The sequence below is a fragment of the Sebastes umbrosus genome, chromosome 17 (genome assembly GCF_015220745.1).
Source record: "Sebastes umbrosus isolate fSebUmb1 chromosome 17, fSebUmb1.pri, whole genome shotgun sequence".
NCBI lineage: Eukaryota > Metazoa > Chordata > Actinopteri > Perciformes > Sebastidae > Sebastes > Sebastes umbrosus.
In genome coordinates, this window is record NC_051285.1 from 8,236,752 (window position 1) to 8,259,241 (window position 22,490).

The window sequence follows — 22,490 nt, forward strand, 5'->3', positions numbered from 1 at the left end:
ACTCGCAGTGAACTGTACTGTCACACTCTGTTCTCCTTTGCTCTCTCACGAACACACACACACACAGACACAATGGTCGTCTCAGTGTGAAATCTCTCTCTGGTCTCTCTCAGCTCCATTCATGCTTGTCCTGCTCCTCCATGCTAAAGCAAGCATGAGGACAGCCTACTGCTGGCTATGACAGCCACACACAGTGTAGACATGTACTGTACTGTACCGACCAACACACACACAATTTTAAAAGAATGTATTAGGGGTGTAACTCACAAGCTTTATCACGATATATTATTATATTGATTATTTGGAACAAAAACGATATTTACTGATATCTCAAAGTCTGCCACGATATGATTTTGATTAAATTCAGGGGCCTGCGATCAATATGAGACAATATCATATGCATCAACTCACAAAAAGCAACTAAAACATGATTTGGAATTTGTATTACTGGACCTTTCCAGACATTTTTATGAAAAACAATTTATAAAAAGGATAAAAATAGACGCTAGCATTGTTGTTGTTGTTGTTGGTTTCAATCTAGGAATTAAAGTTTCTACACCTTCCTTCTGTAACAGGATGCTATTTACCACAGTTTACATTAAGCGGGCTCATCTAGTGGTGAACGCAACTGCTTCCGCTAATAGAAAGTAAAGAGAACAAAAGAGAGTGGCATGCCAAAGAGCTGCTTATTATGTAGCATGGCAGGGTAATTAAAAACAATAAGTAGTACCTTTGTGATGTAATTTTCACATAAATCTTTTGCATTATGGATGTTTACAATATAAGGTTCCTCTTATTTTGAAAAGCCAGATAATTTACAGATATACTGTATATATATATATATATATTTTTTAAATGTGCAAATAATGAGCCCTACGTTTTTACTGTTTTTTACAGACACTTACTGATAAACTAGATCAACTCTTTCACCCTACAGGTGACTGCTGCTGAATGACACACATACACACAAACAAATAAAATGAGCTTTTCTGAACCCCAGTGTAGCTGTAATGAAGCCTGCAGGTGCCACCTGCTGTACCAGTGTGCACACACACACACATACACACACACAGACATACAGTATATAAACATGATGCACAGCAGCAGGAGAGTTAGTGAGCCGTGCAGTCAGGACTCTGTGTTTGTCTAAACAGCAGGAGTCTGTAACAACAAGACATCCCGACAATAAGGGCCTCCCATATCATAGACTGAGAGACAGAGAGAGATCATCACTGTGCTGCTGTATATGTGAGAGTCAGTGGAGTGTGATTGCATGCGTCTGCATCGTTTCCTTAACAGCTGTGTGTCTCTGTGTGTAGACGTACGTGTGTGTTAAGCGTTCATGTGTTTGTGTGTGTGTGTGTGTGTGTGTGTTAAATGCAGAGCTCATCAATAATCAATTAGTCTTCTTTCCGTAGAATTGTTTCATATCATCTGGGTACTTGTGATAGGCGTTTTTCACGATTTTCAATGTTTTAAAGACTAAACGATTAATCAGTTAATTGGAAAAATAATCAACAGATTAATCAATAATGAAAATAATAGTTAGTTTCAGCCCTAATTGAATTATTGTAAATTAGTTATCTGAAAATTTGAGTTTGGCTGTGCATTATAATACCAGAGACTTTGATTATTTTTTATTATTATTTTGCGTGTTGATAGATCATTAATGTTGATATTAGAAGCATCTCTAATGATGAAATGATTCAAATTGAATCATCATTTTGGTGATTTAAACTTTTTTTTTAACCTACTTTTGCTCTTGTCATGCCCTTAACTCAGTACAATCTTTGCTTTTCTTATGTAAAACACATTTTTAATTAATAGTAAATTATGTAGCATCAATCCGGTGTCAGCAGAATTGGAAGAAGGGGGAAGTGACCCATAGTTACCACCACTTCTAACCCTAGATAAATGGAAACAGAGTAAATAAGCTTTTTTTATCATTGTACCTATTTGTAGAGGTTTGTTAAAGAGGACCTATTATGCTTTTGTGCTTTTTCCCTTTCCTTTAGTGTGTTATATAGTCTTTTTTGTGTATGTAAAAGGTCTGCAAAGTAACAAAGCCCAAAGTCCACGCCAAAGGGAGTTACTCTCCCCCACAGAAACACTGCTCCTGAACTGCTTGAAACACCTTTACCATTATCATTTTGTAAGAAAACATGTCTCAGAGTGTGCTGCTTCAGTGACATGAATCCGTGCTGCCTACATACCGAGAAGTTAAATCACCGAGCGCAGCTGCCGATTTGTAGCCATTTTTGTACCAGTATGTAGATCTCTTTACACAGCTTCAACATACAGTTAGTATTTATTGCAGTACTAGTGTGTTAGACTGTATTACACTGTCAGGTGTTATCCTCATTTGGTCTTTGATCATGTGTACGTATCAGTGTTTGTTGTGTTACCTGCCACGCTGCTGGAGGGAGAGAGCGAAGTCTCCTGGAGTGAGAGGACAGCTCGCAGCAGGGAGGCGCTCTGCAGAGCTCCGTTACATGTCATACAATGTGTGTTTCAGTATGCTCATAGACCTGAACACACAGCTGATATATATATATATATATATATATATATATATATATGCAGTATGTGTGGTCTCTTCCTGAGAGGCAATATCTGACAGTGTATCTGACAGTGTTGTGGTTGTTTTTTTTCTTTTCAAAAAGTCTGAAATGTGGACTAGACTGTTGTTTTCTCGTTGTAACTCTGAGGTTAACTGAGGTATCGTTTATCAAGGCCACATGGGTCTTGAATCTGTCAGCCTTACCCTCAAACTTTAACTAGAATACTAAAACAACGTTTCCAACAAGCATTAACATGCATCCTGGGCCTTTAGGTTTTATCTGGGTAGAGCAGGAGGGTAAATGTGCCACTGAAGATGAACTATGGCTCTATCCCCACACCTCATCAGGAGGTGACTCACATTTGGCCAATGACACCTTCCCTTTTCTGCAACCACAAATTGGCCTACAGCATTTGCCAGCTTTTGAGAATTACTATGTGCTCAGCTAGGATGATGTCCTGTAAAAACATTTCTCAATCAGACTTAAAGTTGTCAGTCACCAGCTCTTTGTGCACTTGTGTTTCAAAACATGAAGAGTAGACGGAGAGAGATGGAGGACGGAACCGGCCAAAATCAAAAATAAATGTATAAATAAATAAATAAATGACTTTATAAATAAATATGTCATTTAATGTAGCAAAAATAATATAAAAAAATAAATGCAGCCATTAATTAATTGATCAAATGTGACATAATTTGATATTACTGTTTTAATTAGCTTCTTTATTTATTTCTTTGTATTAATTCCCTTATTATTTACTGTTCTGTTTAATTTTCCCTTTTATTTATTTCTGTATTTAATTTTCTTAATTTTTAAATGTATTTATTTATTTCTGTATTTATTTTGTATTTATTTTATGTGTATTTTTAAATGTATGTATGTATTTATTATTATTTATCTGTTTATGCACGATTTCCCCTCTGCATTTCACCACTTATTTATTTCCCCAAACTTATTTATTTCTGTATTTTTTTTTATACATTTCTCCATAATTATACATACCAGAAAATACGTGCTGAAAACATATGAAAACACTGTGAACTATATGAACTGTGGAGTTAAACTATGAGAATACTGCTTAATTTTTCACGATTTTGACACCTAATTATATACTTGCAGATTTTTTTAATCATTCAAAATTGGCTGGGTGGTTAATAACACATTTTTCTGTGGTGTGACAAACTCAGAACACATATTTAGTTTTGCTTTATCCAAACTTTAATGTATGGAAACTACTTCCTCTGGCTTTAAATTCAAGTTCACCAGAAACTCTTCTTCTGTTTTGTTTTGTAATTCTTTATTTCTCCCTCTTGCAACTATCTGTCTAATCAGCTAAGTGGACATCCAAATGTCAAACACATTCTACTATCTTGCAAAACTAAAATTAGTTTTAGGTGTGTTTCCATCAGCTGTGTAAATAAAATGATTTCCTAAAATGTCAACAAATAATCTGGAAAAAGTTTCAATAATGTGGATCTTTTTTTGCACTATCTTTCTGCAACTTTAATATTCTTTGTATGCTAACTTTTCACTCAAATCCCACCTGAAGGAAAGAAGTTCCTCGGGCTCACCGGGACACTTTCCAGCTTAAATCAAGCTTAAATTCAATAACTCAACTAAACCCCTAACCTGAGCCCGTCTTCTGTGTCTCCCTGCAGAGAAAACCCAGAAGGGAGAAAAGAGGAAGCAGAATGGAGTGAAGGAGAAAGGGAAGGAGAGGAGGAAGAGTAGTCCTGAGAAGAAAAAGGAGAGATTGAAGCCAGAGAACGGCTCCCTGCTAAAAGAGCTAGGTACACTGTGTGTTTGTCTATGTGTGTATGTGTGTGTGTGGGGGTGGGTGTATGCCCTGCAGTGTTTGCAGTGTTTCCAAACTGATCAAATGCAACTCATTGGCAGAACATATGCAGCATATGTGTGTTTGTGTGTCCTTAGGAAAGATCCTGCTGACAAAAGGTTGCCGCACATTCGTAGCCTTGATGCATCAATAATTTATTCGAGGCAGCGTTTTGTTGTACACTATAAAAGTTGGAGCTCTCGGGATATTATTTCATTTTGACCTGATAAAGACTTTATATATACGGAAACTTTGTCTTAACTAAATTATTGATGCATCAAGAGTGCTGCAACCTTGAACAAAATCATGTTTTATTCTGCTGTGGTCAGCAGCCTTTCCATGCCGGTGTATTACCTTTTCTTTTTTTTTACAGACTTCATGCCTCCATCATCAGTGTTGTCGTGCATTTTTCTGTGTGTCGCTCAGTGTAGATCGAGTGTCAGGTGCGATGGTGAAATCTTTAATAGGAATTGACTGCGGCTCGGCCCAGCGGGTCTGATCTGATGCATCGATATGTTGGCAGTTGGCTGAGTAACGTCACTCACAGAGAAAAGTGAGCAAGAGAGATGCAGCAATACTGGATATTATGGATATGTCATCCCTGTAGATCATGCAGACCTCATCTCAGCTTTCCTGTAATAAATAAATCACCTTGTTTTAGCCTGTAGTACTACTAGTGCTGTAGAACGTCCTCTCTAAGAGGTACAACATGAGTTACGATCATACTGGGAAGTATGGGAGCTGAGCTCAAGTCCTCTGGTTAAGAGACGAACTCACTGACCACCGAACCATCCTGCAAGCAGTAAGATTGAAAGCTTGGTACTCTACATAGTCTAGACGTTGATTTACCAGGGGCTTTAGTGCAATTATTAAAATTAAAACACACTCGCTCAGGAGAGTGTGTCTGTGAGAGGGAGAGAGAGCCGCGGGAGAAGCGAAACGCCAAGCGAGTCTCATGACGATGCCTTAAAAAAATGACCTGACAGCTAATATTTGTACTCGGTTTGCAATATAGTCATTTACTACATCCCACGTATCCCTCTGTGTATATACAGTATATAACTTCTCATCATGCATACATACTACATCCTGTTTACATTCAGCTTTCCCATCTGAAATACTGTCATCAACTAAATTACAAATTTACATTTACTATTTTATATTTACTTGTGTTTATATTTATTTTAACTGCACTATTTTATGCCTTAGATTATCATTTTTCATTTACTTGTGTGATTCCCCCTTATATAAATACATATTTTGTGAGCATTGTTGAAGGAACTAGAGACCAAAGATTTTCATTGCCAATGACTGCTTTGCTGGAATTGACAAATGACAGATAAAGAACTTTGAACGTGGAACAAACCGCAATACATCGAGTATATTCGATACATCGCCCACCCCTAATTCAACTCACCTAGCCTGATCAGTGTCATTGTAAACAACATCTCCCTGTGTTTTGTCAAAACGCAAACAAAGACAAACTACTTGACACCTATAATCCAGACCTTTATATGGGTAAAAGGAGTGAAAGCTGGTAATGAGAGGTTGAAAAATCAGGCATTGAAATGATGGTAAAACTGAGAGAGAGAGAGAGAAGCTCTGTCAGTGTTAATCTTTGTCATTAATGAGCGACTGGTAGAGAGACACCGTTAGAATAAAGCGGAGAGGCCTGTCACTGCCAATCCTCATCATGAGTGAGACGAGGATGGATGATAATGGTTGTCTGTCCCGCTAGAAGGTGATCCATTCCCCTCCGCCGATCATTACGGCTACATATGACGCTCAGAAGACAGATATTAAATGGAAATTGAGCACGCAGATTGTATGTGTGTAGATATTTGTTCGTACCATTGACAATTTACAGGCATTTAGCTGACACTCGTATCCACGACGACTTGAAGTGAACGGGGAGATAAAGGCTCAGTGTCTCGCTTGAGGACACGAGATAGACTGTTGATGGACACACACTGGACACGCGGCTGTGGTGATTGAATCGGTAGCTTTTAAGTTGTCAACACGAGACAAGCCACCTGCCTGACTATTGGGGTGCAAATTAACATTTCAATTCACAGACATCCTCATAAAAGATACTCTAAAACAGTTTGTCTATCACTAAGCAGTGAGAGAGGGTTGCATTTTTATTTTCCACTCAGCAGAAGTAATCCATGTTCATGTTAGCGTGGGTAGAAGTGTGTTGACTGATGTGTTAAATCAGGGGTGCAGATAGCAAACACTCACCATTCAGAAACATGGGAGTTTCTGATTTTAAATTGAATATGTTCCCTTCTGTTCACGTCCGTCTATTTACCTCTCTATCTGCATTCATTGAGGCAGACAGGCTGGCTTTGAAAGTTTGCACTCTCGGATGTGTCGGCAGCTCCCGTAAAGGCGTATTTCCTGACATCCTGAAAACATCCTCAGTTTATTTTTTCAGATGCAGCTGCTTCATGGGACAGCGGCGCTGTGACAGTTTGATGAGAGCCGGTGCTGTCGGTCATGGCACAACCAGAGCGCGCTGTCAAGATCAAACGCAGTGTTTCCTCTCTTTCACGTTATATCTTTCAGGCTATCGCTTTTATTTTGGAAATGTTTCCCTCCAAAATTACATAATCATTCAGAGCCATTTAAAAAAGTTTAAAAAAACACACGTTAAATGATTTATAGCAGAGGTTCTCAAAGTGTGAGGCGGGCCTCCCAAAGGGGGCTCCAAACCTTTTCAGGGGAGACTCAGTGAATGGAAGTCAAAAAACATTACATGTGATTATCATAAAGTGGGCATGTCTGTAAAGGGGAGACTCGTGGGTACCCAGAGAACCCATTTTCATTCACATATCTTGAGGTCAGAGGTCAAGGGACCCCTTGGCCATGCTAGTTTTTTCCTCCCCAAAATTTAGAGTAAGTTTGGAGCGTTATTTAACCTCCTTTGTGAAAAGCTAATATGACATTCCTTAGGTTTTCTACTTTCATGTGATACCAGTATCTTCACTCTAGCTTTAAAACTGAGCCCGCTACAACCCTTGAAAGATCGATTGCCTTAATGCGTTAAAGAAATTAGTGGCGTTAGAACGAATTTGCGTTAACTCGTTATCGCGTTAACTTTGACAGCCCTACTAAATACATATATCTGCTTACAGCTGCATTACAGTGTGTCATAAACCATTTATTAGATGCCTATAAAGTGCTTATGAATGCTAAAGTAAAGTGTTGCCACAGAAACTATCAAGTTTAAAATTTGAAAAAACGATCAAAATGACATTTAAGTTTGTGTTATTGCGTAAGAAAATAAATAATTAACAAGCAAACAAGAAAGGGAAACTTGTGATATACAGCATGTTTGTGTGGGCGAATAAAGTGGAAAACAAAGTCCTCCATATCTTCAGGCTTTCTCTAAAAACAAGCTCCTCCGCTGTGAATAGCTCCTATATGTAGGACATCAGGTGGGTGGATTAGTGGTCTTGCATAATCCTTGTTTATATGTATCCAGATCTAATAAGTTATGAATATCCTGCAGTGACATTTCTCTAAAAAAGCTCTGGGCTGTACAGACAATAACTGTACATGATTAATATCTGAGAGCCTAAATGAAAATGAGTCCTGATGACTAACTGTGTTCTTTATTGTCATTTATCCTCCTTTTCATGTGCATGAGTAAAATCTGTTTATCTACATGACAGATAATAGTTATAGTAAATTAAAGATAAATTCTCCGTTCTCCGTTCTCCAAAGAGAGGCCAGAGGTCAAGTCATCAGAGTCTTGCAGCTAAATGACAAACAAAATACAACTTTGTCTATTGATGATGAGGAATTGTGAAAGGCAGAGCAGACACGTCAACATGCAACAAATAAGACATGAAAAGCATTAAAAATCCATAAACAGGACATATTGGCACACCGACCACAGCACTAAAGCAACATGTGAGGAGCTCGGTTCCTTCCTGTGATCTCAGAAAGCGAACATGACAGAACGTTGCTCAAAGCTACAAAAACCACCCAACAAAGACTTCACGCTGTCATCAAAGGATGAAACCCAGAGCTGCTCTGTTGATAACGAAAATGGGCTCTGACTTTGTGGGATTATAGCGTTTTGGTAGGAATTATATACAGCCAAGCTTAACCTCACGCTATTGTTAACATTTCTGTAACATGAAATCCGTCCATACATCCGCAAAGATTCACTTTGGAGTTTTGGCTTTGTGTGTCAGCTGCAGGCTTTTGAGAAAAATGCTGGCAAGTGGAAGGTTTTTGTCTGTTTGAATCTCCTGCATGAAAGTGAAGTAATAGTTAGACCTGTGTATTGACAGGTTTTACTCTGCAGCTTCAAACAACTTCAAATGGGTCCTTCTTCCTGACCTTGCCTTATAAAGCAATTCCACTTTTGAGTAACGTAGAGTTTATTTTTGTAATATCCAAATTCAATGAAGATTTTTTTATTCAGAAAAGGAGGCTCTATTTTCAGGGTCTTACTCTAGTGTTCAGTGTATTCACTCATGTATTCATCATCCTCATAGTCCACATATATACAATATATGAAATGTGACTAGCTATTAAGATAACTGGTCTTGATAAAGTACAAAGTATTCACAAAATACTTCACCTTCGTATGGCAGGGCTAGTTAAAAAATCAAAACTACACGTTTTTCCTCTACCTGTAGTGCTATATATTAATCTAGATTGCTTTGGTGTGAGTTGCCGAAAGGTGGAACTAACGGCTGTAGACATGTCTGCCTTCTTTCCAATGGCATTCGGCTTGTGGTGCCTAAAGCAGCAATCAGAAATCATGACCCGGTTGGTCAATATAATCCACAAACCTTGTCGTGAGCAGTTTCATGTAGGAACTGTTTTCTTTGTACCAAACTACACCCAACAAGCGTAGAAGAAAGCATTCATCTACTCATGGACGAGAGGCTGTAGACATTAATGGCGTCCGCGTCCTGTAGCTAACGTTATCTGGAGAGTTTCTGTGCATTGTGATGGTCTGAATGAGGTTTAGAGGGTATTTCACTTCGGCAGGAGTAATGTTCTCAAGGAAATACTGAATTATTAAAATTTTTGGGGGGATAAAAATGGTCAACCTTGAACGATTTGAGTATTTATAATATTATATCAGGCTTCACACATCTGATCTGGTCAAACACTAGTTCATATACTGTATAGGCTACAGTATAATATTAGAGAATCCAACATGTCATCATCATATGTGCATTTGTATCTTACAGTACAATCAAGATCCAATCTGGCGAAGATGTTTTGAGCTTTTCACCCACACACACACACACACACAGACACACAGAGTGACTATCAGCGATGACGCAGGACTGTCTCTCATTTCCTTATTTAACCAGAGCTGAGCGTCGCAGAGCCAACAGTATTTTCCTGTCGAAGTGAATGTGATCAATAAACGGAGAGACGATAACACAGGACAGGGGAGTAGTTTAGCTCTGCCTCACTTGCTTCCTGTTCTGATATTATCTCGCTCTCCTTTTCTATTTATCTCTTTCAGTATTACTCTTTCTCGCTCTCTCCCTCTCGGGCTCTGTGTTATAACACTCCCTCTCTCTGTTTATCTTTCCATCTCTCTTTTTCTGTCTCGGTCCTTCCGTCTGACTGATGAGGGATAAAGACTGCAACTTGATGTTGAATAGATGCTGTGAGATCATCTCTCACATTGTGTTACCATGACAAACAAGCCCCTTCTGTGTATGCGGTGTGCTTTTGTTGTATCATTTGTCTGTGTGTGTGTGTGTGTATGCTTGCTTTTGTCTGTTATATATATATATATATATATATATATATATGGTTCCTGTCTCAGTGTGTCATCGTTGTGTTTGTTTTTGCATGCCGTATGTGTTCATATCTCACAGTCTCAGAGTGTGTGTGTTGGTGTGTCGGGCCATCTGTTCTCTGTCGGGTCTGGTCCTGACTCCCAGGGCTTTGTCTTCCTCTTACTGTTCTGGGATCAAGAAGACAGACATGTACCAGAACTCCTCCTCAGATGTACCGTCCCCTATCCCCACCGTTTATTACCGGGGCCCATATGCCAGCGGTGATTTGGAAAAAGGGAGATTGTTTTGAAATCTTCCTGGTGTCACCCCCTCACAGGCACTGAGGAGTTTCATCCTTAAAACTGAGATCCGTTACAAATTTTAGTTTCAGTCAGATCTAATCTGCATGTTGAGTGTCGCTGCAAGTTGCAATTTACATTTAGTGGAAAAGTTCTACAAAGAATATAGACCTTTTCAAGTTACTTCCTGTCAGCTACTGCATTAAAAACCAATGCAGTAGCTGACAGAGACGATACACCTATCTCCCGATCAATACTATCACGATACTTGGGTGCTGATTTGAGGTTTATTGCCATTCTATAAGTATTGCGATTTGATATTCCGATTTATTGCGATTTTTTTAAACTATTTTTAAACACCAGTCCATGGGAAAAAGCTGAATCATACACTGCTAGGGACTTTTATTTTGAAAATAAATAATTTAAAAAATATCTAAATTAATACAGTAAAAATGATTTCAGCATGTATGTAGTCAGAGATGTCCTAAAGTCAAATACATCAGTCATTGTCAGGGATTATTTATTATTTTTTCCCCAGCAATCCAGAAATAAAGAATAAAGACATTTCCCTCACAAATTAGTGGTATTTTCTTTTTAATTTATAAGGGACATGTAATGTTTTATACTTCTGGGGAATATAATCCAATCAATCTTATTTCCATATATGTATTTTATAAATACAGTACCGTTTGTTAACACCTTTTATTTTGAAAAACGGATGTAGTCACACAGGTATACTTCCTCTAACTTCGCCAAGTACGTCTCTAGCTCTCCAGTCAGCTCCGTTCTCTTTATACATCCATGGTCAGCTCCATCGGGGCCGTTTGAATGCATTCAAATTCATTTCATGTCCCGTATGAAACTAAAAATCAACATTCAATTATTTTAATTTACGTCCATAGCTTAATTATGTAACATAATAATTTTAAGCCAAACCATGATGCATTTTTGATAAACCTTACCAAGTAGTATAGTTTCATTTTTTGTTTTGTTTTGTTTGGATTTCAATTTACATTAAACTGCAACTGTAATCCATGTAATGTAATTTAGCAGGAGACAGGATTAAACTGAGATTAGGTTTGTGGATTAGATTCAATTTTATTGTCATTGCACAGAGTACAAGTACTGAGACAATGCAGTTTAGCATCTAACCACAAGTGCAAAAAGCAGTAATGTGCAGAATAATGTGCATAAATGTATATTGGTAATAAACAGAATGAACTCTAAGGGGTAGATACAGTATGATTACGCTAAAGTAGTTCCCTGACCGGGAATCTAATCAGGGCCGCGGCAGTGAAAGCGCTGAATCCTAGCAAGTCTACATAAGAGGTATTTTGTATCAAAGGTAGCAAAGTTAGAAATCTGTTTGTTGTGACTCCCTTTCTTCAACTTTTGGGCCTGATGGTGACAGTAAAAGCAAAAGAGCCTTGAGTTCATACCGTCGTCTGTAACAAATGAAAAGCTCAAAGCACTATAAGTCTTGGCTGCAGTGCATTCAGCCTGTTGTTACTCAGGAAATAGCTATCTCTGTGTCCTGCATGGTGGCTTTTTCTCAGTATTATGGTTGAATGTCAGTGCAGGATAGCATCTCTAGACAAGACACATGTGGTCTTTCATTCTGACTGAAAACACAAAAGGTTCAAAATTTCAAGGTTGCATTGTAATAGCTTTCATTTTTAACTCTTTTTAAGGTGTATTTGGGTGAATTTTTCGAAATAGAGCAAAGAAAAACTTGAAATTTAACATTTCATTCAAAAGGACAATGAGGCCAAATTACAGATTAATAGCGAGATCTTTTTGACACAGTAGGTAAGAAACAGGTAGACAAGTAAAACCTCCTTATTGTTGTAGAGAACAACTCTGACAGGTTAATTTCTGTTGATTCATGCTGAGCTTTTCATTCTGGTTCCCATTATTGTGTCCGACTGTGATTTCACCCCTTTATTCAGCTATTTAGTTCACTCTTATTCTGCCTGCTGCACTTCTTGTCTCCCCTTCATCGCTCTGATGGGTCTTTAGATCGCTCTGTTACTCCTCATGCACCTTTACTCTGTTTCATTTTCTATCTCTGTCTTTCCGGTTGAGTTTCCAGGCAGACGGCTGGCACCCGAGAACAATCGTCAGACTGTAGTGAGGGCTTTAGACCTAGCAACACACTCTCTCTCTTCTTCACAGGCCTGGTCTTGGCCCTGTCCTGCTGCTAGTGCATTCCTTAGCCTGCACTGCCTTAGTAGCGCTGCCTAGCGAATCATTGCTTGCTGCTACAACATCAGCTGTTCTGTAAAGCCATCCTGGGGCATTTTGTAGCTGTAGGACTACTGTGCACTCGCAGCGATGCCGGCTGCTTCCCCCAAACTGCTGTTGTCATGCAACGAAGCCTTAAACCAGGGCTTTAGATGGCTGTAACAGCACCAGGACCTTTTGATGCATAGCAATAGCCTACAGTAGCCCATTGGTTCAACATATTAGCTGCAGCTGAAGGAGGAGGAGGAGTCAGTGGCGTCATCTGGTTTAAAAGAGACAGCTCCACTATCAGTAGGCGTTCTCTGGAAATACATTTATGTACTGTAGTGCATAGAAAAAGAAACGAAGCAAAGATTAATAACTTTAATGACATCTCATAATGTCTTAAAAGTATATACCAGAACTGCAGGTCAGAGAAAATCCACAGATAAGCTACGAAAATATAACAAAACCAAACAGTCTTATACTAAAAATATGGTTATACTACTACTAGGGGTTCAAGATTTTGAGAAAATATCTAATTGTGATTATCTTGACTGATATTGCAACTGCGATATGATTTGCAATATTATAGGGAAAGATATTTTTCACACAATTATTCTCGATTTCATTGAAAAGTGATTTTGCAGGGATCTGTACCAAACAAAGATGTTGGTAGTGGGTGAAATGGAGCAAATATAATTTAAAAAAAAGTTATTTTTATAAAATTGGCACTATAATCTGACAGTAGTGCATGAGACGGGTAAAAAAAAATATGTGCCTCTGTGTCCTCCGGTGCTCCTAATAGCATCTGCAAGATTTCACAGACCGGTGGAAAACAACCAATCAGAGCCGAGCTGGAGCCTTGCCGTCTCTGAGCAGCTGTCAATCACTCGCGAACTCCGACCAAACGGTCAAACTAGGCAGCGCTGATCAAATATGAATCAATATTCTGTTACTGTAATGCCTATTTCTCGCCTGAAATGTTTTCAGAAACATCTTGTAGTGCACTGTTTAGCTGTAAAATGAGAAAGTTTGTGACAGCTGTGTCAGCTGCCTTCGTTGAATGAACACCCAATAGGAACGCTCTCTCTCTCTCTGAAATGACCTGTGATTGGACAAAGATTAGATTTTTTACAGCCTGAAAACAGAGCCATGAGGAGGTGCAGAAGTCTACTTTTCTCTGAGAACACATGAATTACAATATGCTGAAAGATTATTATCTAATTCTTGCCCAATGATGCTGAAAACATTCTGCCTACTGCAGGTTTAAAGATGTCACTGTGAGCATGTTAGCATCTCAAATCACTGCTGTGTCTCAGCACAGCCTCACAGAGCTGCTAGCAAAGCTGTACTCTCTCTTGTCTATATTTTCCCAGATGTAAAGCATAGTACAAAACATGTCAGGATGTACAGTATGTGAGAATCTGAGCATATCTAAAGACTACAGAGTGTCATGTTTTAGGTTTCCCTCCCACCTTCCTCTCTCTGAACTCTTCTCCTCCATCATCCCCTCCTGTCTTCCTCACACTTCTTCACTGGCTCTTTTTTTTCCCTCCGTCACCTATTCCCTCCCTCAGCGCTCTCCAGACTCCTGCAGAGACATGCTGCGTCATGGAAACGACCGGCTCAGTGTGTGTGTGTGTGTGTGTGTGTGTGTCTCTGTGTATGTGTGGAGTATAGCTGGTGTTAAAGCCACCCTAACAGCACCTCCTGCCGTCCTGCTTGGCAGATCATTATAGGCTCTGGAGATTTACAGGGAGGCTGGAAAGATAGTAGAGAACATTTAAAAGAAAGACCAGAAAAATCTGCACATACTTTGTCGGTATTTTTTTTTTATAATGTGCTTGTGTGCAAGTTTTATGTCAATATTATCGGCATCTCTGCTTATATTTATATGGTCCTATGGGTTGTTAAGAGGCACTTGTTCCCCAAAGTGGATATGACAGACTCCCAGTGTTCTCATACAGAGGTTAATGGTTGTTCCTGGCTAAGTAAGAACACAACATCTCATCATTACATTCACTAGATGATACACCCTCTGGAGTTTAAGATCATTTTGATCTTGCTGCACAGACATTTTGCAAGCTGTTGTACCAACAGATAGCATTTTCCTTCCATACAGTTTTGTTTCTGATTGGTCTGAAATTGCTAAAAGTTGTTTTTCTTCAACACAAATACAGATTTTTCACCAGAGGAAAGATTGTTCTTTGTCTGCACGCTTGATGTCGTGAGTTTCGACAGTGTGTTACGGCTGATAGTTGTTCATAAAAATAGGATATAGTTACAGCTATAGTTGGTACATTGCACTTCGGATGCTGGTCCAAATTGGTCAAATATTCATTTAATCACCTCTGTTTTTTTTATCAGCAATGAACAAATAGGTAACAAAAATGGTTTCCTGGTATCAAGGTATACCATGGTATGAAAGTTAACGGTTATCATACCGTGTACATTTGCTTATCTACGATATTGGAAAGATAAGTGAGTGTTTGAGTTAAAGGTACCGACAGGAGCAGTCCGGGTGCATTGTTGCACACCTACAATTGTTAATTGTTCATAATCATAGGGCTTTATTTCAAAAGTTCACAGCTGATGTTATTTTTCATGTTAATGTTAATTGTTAATTTAACATATTATAACATGTAAAATAACATGCTTCAGTTATGTAACATATTCATAATACTGCAGAATAATGTTCATAATACTGTTAACTATAATTCTGTTATGGGTCATTGTAACTGATAATATACTACAACAACAACAGCTACTACTACTACTACTAATAATAATAATAATAATAGTAGTGTAATACCGTGAAACCGTGATATTTTCTGAGACGGTTATCGGACCATAAAAATCTCTATGTGCAAAACTTTCAGTTCGTAATTTAGATAAATATCAAACATGTAATTTATCCAGCAAAACTTAAACATTTTGTGACTTAATATTGTCAAAAGCTAAACGTAAATGAATTTGACAGGGTTTCAGAAAAAACCCTGTGTTCAAAAAGTGGATTCAATACTGGATTCTTATTCAATTCAATGGCATCAAACCGCCCCTGACCCCAGCTCTGTTAGAGGATGTAAAGATGTGAGGAGTGAAAGCCAAAATGTGAGCACCCTCTTCTGTGGGAACAGCAGAGAATGAGCTATAATGGATCCCACCCCCTATTCTCTGTTCTCCTTAAGCCTCCCGGTCTTCACTGCATTGTGTGCATGTATGAGTTTGTGTGGAGACAAAAATGCCACAGACAGACACGCAGTGCTTTGGCAGCACTTTCACAGCCCACAATGATAGAAAGGGAGCCATGAAAATCTCCTAATTATACACACACACACACACACCCGACAGTGTTGGGAAGGAGACAGGAAACAGGATTTCTGCTGTAAAATGGGTTTATATCTTCATTATTGATGAAGCGACTGAAACAGTATGTTTGGATTTGGAGCTTATCACTGCGTACTGTAAATGTCACTGTGTCAAGTTGTTGTTTATTTCACCTTCTGACAGACCTACAGGAGACTCGGTGTTTCCATTTAGCCAAAACAGAAAATAAATAACACGCAGAGGTGCTATGTGAGAGATTAACATCAATTTGGAGATGTTACATTACATTTTTGATTATATTCATTTTGAGATGTTGGTATAATTAACATAAACCAACAAGAATATCACAGATGCAGCCTCCACTTACCTTAAATGTTGTGTTACACCAACTCAGATTGTTATTTTGCTTTATGGCACAAAACTGGAAGATGATTTCAAACAGCTCTGTCCTGTATAGACAGCAGCTTTTTGGATGCATTAGGCTATCCTTACCTTCTGTGGATTCAGATATGTCATCTTTTTTGGCAAGGTGACTACTTAGTAGGTTTTGTCATCCAGTAAACTTTGCATTATTTTGTGTTAGATTTGTGCTTTGACTGTTAAACTTTGGAAAAGTTGCAAAAATTGAGTCTTTAACATTCAAAATGTGTTCTTGTGAAGCAAACAACTCTTTTCATTGCAAGCTAAGTAAAATTTAAGGCTACTATTTGAACTGAAGTGTGACATTTGAATGCAGTGAAGCCAACCCTGTATTTAACAGAATTGTGGGATTTAAGGTTTTGCATTGCAGGTGCGCTTTTTTTGCTTTTTACTTTTTTGGATTTCATTTGAGAGTTAATTCTCTTTAACTCCACCAATGTTTTATATAACGTCTTGACGCCGGCGACAGCTGTGGCCGGAGGGATTATGTTTTCAGGTTGTCCATCTGTCCGCCCCATTCTTGTGAACGCAATATCTCAGAAACACTTGGAAGGGAATTTCTTCAAATTTGGCACAAACATCCACTTGGACTCAAAGATGAACTGACTAGATTTTGGCGGTCAAAGGTCAAGGTCAATTTGACCTTATGTCCGTCACATTCTCGAGAAAGAGATATCTCAGGAACGCCTGGAGGGAATTGTAATAGTGATTCTAGTTTGTATTTTTTATGTTATGAAAAATGTGCCGCATCCCTCACCTGTCTGCTTTGTCTTTCTCCCCCTTCCCTCCCTCTTTCTTCTCTTCATCCCTTTTTTGCCACCCCTGCTCTCTCTCTCTCTCTGTGTGTCTCTGTCTTGATATCATCCATCTCTTCCTCTCTGCATCCTCCTCTCTCCCTGCTTATGTCCCTTCTCTCAGGTTTGTCAAAGTCCTTCCCGTTGGACAACTCTTTGTTCGACAGCTGGCTCGCCCAGCCGGTTCAGATCACCGCTGATGACATGCTGAGCCAGTGGGCTCTGGGCGCCCAGCATCGGGACAAGAGCGGCAGCCTGCTCTCCGTCCAGGTAGGCCTTCAGCGGCAGGAGGCCTGCAGAGTGACGCCTCGGCTGTTTCTGAGTTGACTGTAATGTTATGATAACTGATACACACAGAAAATGCTACTTTTAATAATGCAGCAATGGATTGAATTCAATTGTGGATTTCACTTCTTTAATACTACCAAAGCAAAAAGTGATCTGCAAGCTGAACATAGTTTGCAGCGCCGCTACACGGATCAGACCGGTTAAAGGAGGAGGAGGATTACATTAGACGGATCTGCTGTCGGGCTCTTGGCAGCGAACGGCAGCACACATGGCAAAATTCAAACAGCTGAAATCAGCAGCAATGTCAAACAGTCCATCACCTCTTGAACTGAGTCCCAGTCCACTTCTCTGGTGGATAAAACTAGTGCCAAGAGCCAAATAAGGAGCCTGCCTTCAGACGTGATGGAGACGAACATTCAAAGTTACATAAAGTTTAAAGTTAATCACAAAGATTGTCTTAGTCGAGGAAGGGGACTTGACAAGGGGGCAAAAACTGCCTATAACCAGACTAAATTGATATTCACAGACGCAGAAAATTGTATAGGCGGGTCATCTTTGTGAGCAGTAAAACAGCAAAAAGCACTTGTGGTGACATGTACTGTAAATATCACGGCTTTTGGAATCAATTTGGTGTTCGAGTGTGGACGGAGATATTTTAGAAAACGAAGGTCGTGTGGACAGATTTCTTTCTTTAAACGGAGGGGAAAATAGCTGTATGTGTAGACAGGGCCTAAGTCTGATGTAGTATATTTTATTATTGTAAAAAAAAAAAATCCAATGAGAGCCCAGAGCTCATTTGCCATAATGCCAAGTACGTAATTTCACATCATCCAGCGGACTTTTGCAGGTGAGCAGGGAGCTCCGGGCAAAGTTTCCCTTCAATTCATTCACATTTTATTCAGAATTATCTTGACTCTTGATCGATCCCTTTTGGGTAGAGTTTTGAGTTCTCATTGTGGGTTGATCAGCTCGATGAGAGAGCTGATGGTCAGAGCGGAGCTGCACTGTGGCTGACCCGCTGTTCTCCTCAGGAATGTGCTCTGTTTGTGTATTGATTGGCGGGGGGCTTCAACCAGAATGCATGATATAACTCCATTGTTTGAGGATGTGTTCGGGGACAAAAAAGCAAAACAGGAACACGGCCATTTTTAAATAAAACAGAATAAGATGTTAATATGAAAACCTGATATCCTTAAATAGAACGATCTGCAAAAAAATAAAGTGTGTGAAGTAATGACTGACTTTTATAAAAAAAACAGGTCCCACGTTACAGTGACCTGTAATTGACATCTCATCAGGATATTATAGTAATAATAATACATTTATTTATGTAGCACTTTTCAAAACAGATGTTACAAAGTGCTTCACAAGACAGTAAAAGCAGATAAATAACTGTTAAAACAGAACATATCAACAATAATAAGGTAGTAAAGTGGTAGAACAAGGTGATAAAACAAATAGATATACATAAATATATAGACAAACAGATGCATACATACATATATATACCCATACACACATGCTCTGTACACGTTTCACCACATATATGCACATAAAATCGCATTTACATATACAGACATATTACATTGAGACATTATCAGAATGCCATCCTAAAAATAGGTGTTTATTAAACATCACAATGTAAAATGTTTTTAGAATAACTCATTTGATTTCCTGCTTGACAACAAAATGTCTTGTGACATCAGTTGCTCACATCCTCCACTGTTGAGCTGTTGGAAATGTGGGTAGGTGGTGGTGGGTGGGGAGTTTTTGTTCCAAAATATCACGGGCAACAATGTGAGGTTTCCAAACCAGTAACGCAAGCAACAGGCAAACTAACTGTTGTACTGATCAACGAGCCAGATTCCAGATACATTTTGTGTAAAACATGCATTCATTGCACCTTTAAAGGGCAGGTTAATTCTTTTTCAGGTTTTTTTTTTGTTGTTTTTATATCATTCTGTAGTTTCCCAGGTGTTTTCCTATGTATTCAAATCCGAACATTCAAATGTTGGTCAAATTACATGTGTTTTGGTGTCAAATGCTATTTTCCCAACCTTCTATAAACTTTTTCCCACGTGACCTGACGTAGGTTTCTGAATTGATGACGCTGTTACATGTACAGTATACGTATATACATCCTTATAGTCAGTGTATTAGCCGCTTTACCTTTCCCATTCTGACAACTGAAACTGACTGAAGCCGTTATATTGCTGACTGAAGCCGTTATACATCGGCCCTCCTTTTAATTCTCATCCTCTCATCGTCCATCTCTTCTTTCGTCTCCAATTCCTTTACTCACCTCCTCTCTTCGTCTCCTGTCATCCAGCTCCTGCAGGGCGAGGAGAACCTGCTAAACCTTATGATGGAGAACAACATGCAGTCCACCTGGAAAACACCTCAGCTGGGCCGCAAATCGCGAGGGAGCAACAAGCCCCGTGCTCGTGGAAACCCGCAATCCACCTCCCCCACCCTACCCCAGACGCTCCTGTCTGCAGCGGCCGCCGCCTCCGCCGCCAGCAGCCCCTCCACTGCAAAGAGCCTCTGGGAAAGCGTGGCGGAGGAAAAGCCCAGCCATGTGGGCCGGAAAGGGGAAAGGTCCAGAGGTTCCTCCAAGGCCTCTCACCACCACTTCCTTCATCACCACCAGACAAGGAGCTCTGACCTGCACAGGGACCCGCCTCCGCAGCCGCCCATCTCCAAAATGGATTCCTGTCACATCTCGGAGGACCGCGGCCCGTGGGACAGCGTCTACACAGGGAATGGCGTCACATCTGGTTTCACTGCAAGCTCATCTCCACGTCCGGCCTCCAGCCCCGGAGGCACGTTGCCCGACACGGGGGCGATCATTCGCGGCAGGGGTCCGCGGCTCCGTCTGTCCCGCCAGGGCAAATCCAGAGGTAGGGGCGTCAGTGGAGGTGGAGGGCTGGAGTCTATGGGAAAGGACACGTCCCTGCTGGACGCTGCCGAGACTGACGGGTACTTCTCTGATGGCGAGCAGAGTGATACGGACACACGCTCTGGCGGACGCAAACTCCGCTTGCCGCAGTTGCATTCTGGGAACGAGGACCTGCTGAGAAGGAGCGTGCTGGCATCCTAAAGAGACACAAACCAACACACACCAGAGTCCTGCTGGCTAATTGTCTCTCCATCTGTGCCCAACATACAGCCCACAAAATGTGGCTGGATGGCGTTGCTCAACCAAATCCCGTCACATTTACCCACGGAAAATCTCTTCAGCTCTCACCTGCTTTGTTTTGGGGGGGGGGGAATTTGAATGTAGCGGTTTGTCGTACAGTAAAGCTTCTCCACCGGACCGTCGTTACCACAAGATGCGATACATTCAACAAAATAGGAAACAAACATTACCTTTAGTCTCTTTTTTTTTTGTTTTGTATTTCATTTTGTTTCTGGGCGTTGAAGTACCCATCTCTGGCCTCATGTTTGTGGTATCTGCCAGATTTGGGAACAAACACTTCGGGGCATTATTATTATTATTATTATTCAAGCTGGTTTCAGGGTCTGCTTCGCTCTTGGTCTTCACGGCCCGAGATGCATCCAATGAGTCCTTGTTTTCTTGAATACGTTCAGTGGAAAGACAATTTCACACCAGAGCTGGTCTGAATATGTACAGAGGGTGACATGGGATAACATGTATTCAGCCTTGAAAAGCACAACTAGCTAGTCATAAGAGCTGTAATGTAAGCACTCGTGTGTGCATAACAGATGCTCATTCAGGGTTGGGTTCAATTCTCATCATGTTGTTGCAAAATGGAGCTCTCAAATTTATCTCCACAGACTGAAAAGACAGATTTGCAGCTTTTCCCAATTTTAGAATAGCAAATGAATTAACCCCAACCCTGGTGCACATTCAGATTGTCACACAGAGACACAAACGCACACACACACATACTGACACACATACTATAAGCAAATCCCTTTGCTCACATCACAACCGTTGTTGAAATATTTGATCTGACGTTTGTCAGCTGCTTTCAAATTCTTCCTAATTCTTTTTTTTTTTTTTTTTTTTTTTTTTTAAGCCTGAATCTTTGGAGGAAAATTCATCATAGAAACTCTGTGCCTTCTGTCGCTTGCCCTGTGCCCCTGCATCCCCTCGACACCCCCCCGCACCTCCCCAACCCAAACCTTATCAATCAACCAAACAATCAGTAAGTAGATCAATCAGTCGTTTCTCAATCGGATTTGTAACAATCAAACCAAAAGGAAATCCCGTGGGATTGGTTACCGAGTGTAGCCAGTATTGGGCTCCTTGTCACCTTAACAATTGTCTAGTGCCTGAAACAAGGATGTAAATGCAGCGTTTGCCATTAATCAACAAAGCATCTGCAACAGTTAGCAAAAGCAGAGCCACGCCGTACTATCAGTGCAAAGAGCTGCCTACTGTTCTGTGCCCACCCCCCCCTAACTAGATCACTGCAGTCCAGAGCCATCGATGAACAGGGTTTGGCCAGGTTACTCTGTGAGCACCAAGAGCTGACGGCAACAATAGATACACATGGAGAAAGGACAAACACAGGAAATACAACTTTAGCGTGCTAGTGACTCCAATTCAAAACTAGTCTTTTAGATTAGTGGCAAAGGAATTAATTGTCTTTTTTTTGTATTGTGTGTTTCCTCTGTCAGCAGTCAGTTCAGTCGTACAAATCAACAATGCTTCATTCTTCAAGTTTATCGTGTAAAAATATACCTAAATTTTGAACTGGGCAGTCACTCCCTGTCAATGCAGACTGTCCTCATTTGGCATTTGGTGATGAGACAAAACTGGAGAAAGCATGTGACCAAATAATCTCAACTAAAAGGTCCACAAGCTTTTTCGGAGCTTTCAACCACAACTCACGGTCTTGGCCCGGCTCAGGTCTCGTCACATGACCTACGAGTGGAAAACAAGTTTTATGAATATTTTAGAAATTACAATTGCATAGCTTGAAGGTTCTTCAGACCCTTTTTTCCCC

At 40.0% G+C, this 22,490-nt stretch overlaps 1 protein-coding gene across 1 annotated transcript in view; it reads left to right on the top strand.

Moving 5' to 3' along the window:
- Positions 1 to 21,726, top strand: part of jade2 (jade family PHD finger 2) — a 188,828-nt gene extending 167,102 nt beyond the window's left edge. Inside the window, exons 12-14 of the mRNA XM_037749207.1 lie at positions 4,220 to 4,351; positions 17,351 to 17,496; positions 19,844 to 21,726. Coding sequence (XP_037605135.1) covers positions 4,220 to 4,351; positions 17,351 to 17,496; positions 19,844 to 20,614 — 1,049 coding nt within the window. The 3' untranslated portion in view covers positions 20,615 to 21,726. The remainder of the gene's footprint in view (positions 1 to 4,219; positions 4,352 to 17,350; positions 17,497 to 19,843) is intronic.
- The last annotated feature ends 764 nt before the right edge of the window (positions 21,727 to 22,490 follow it).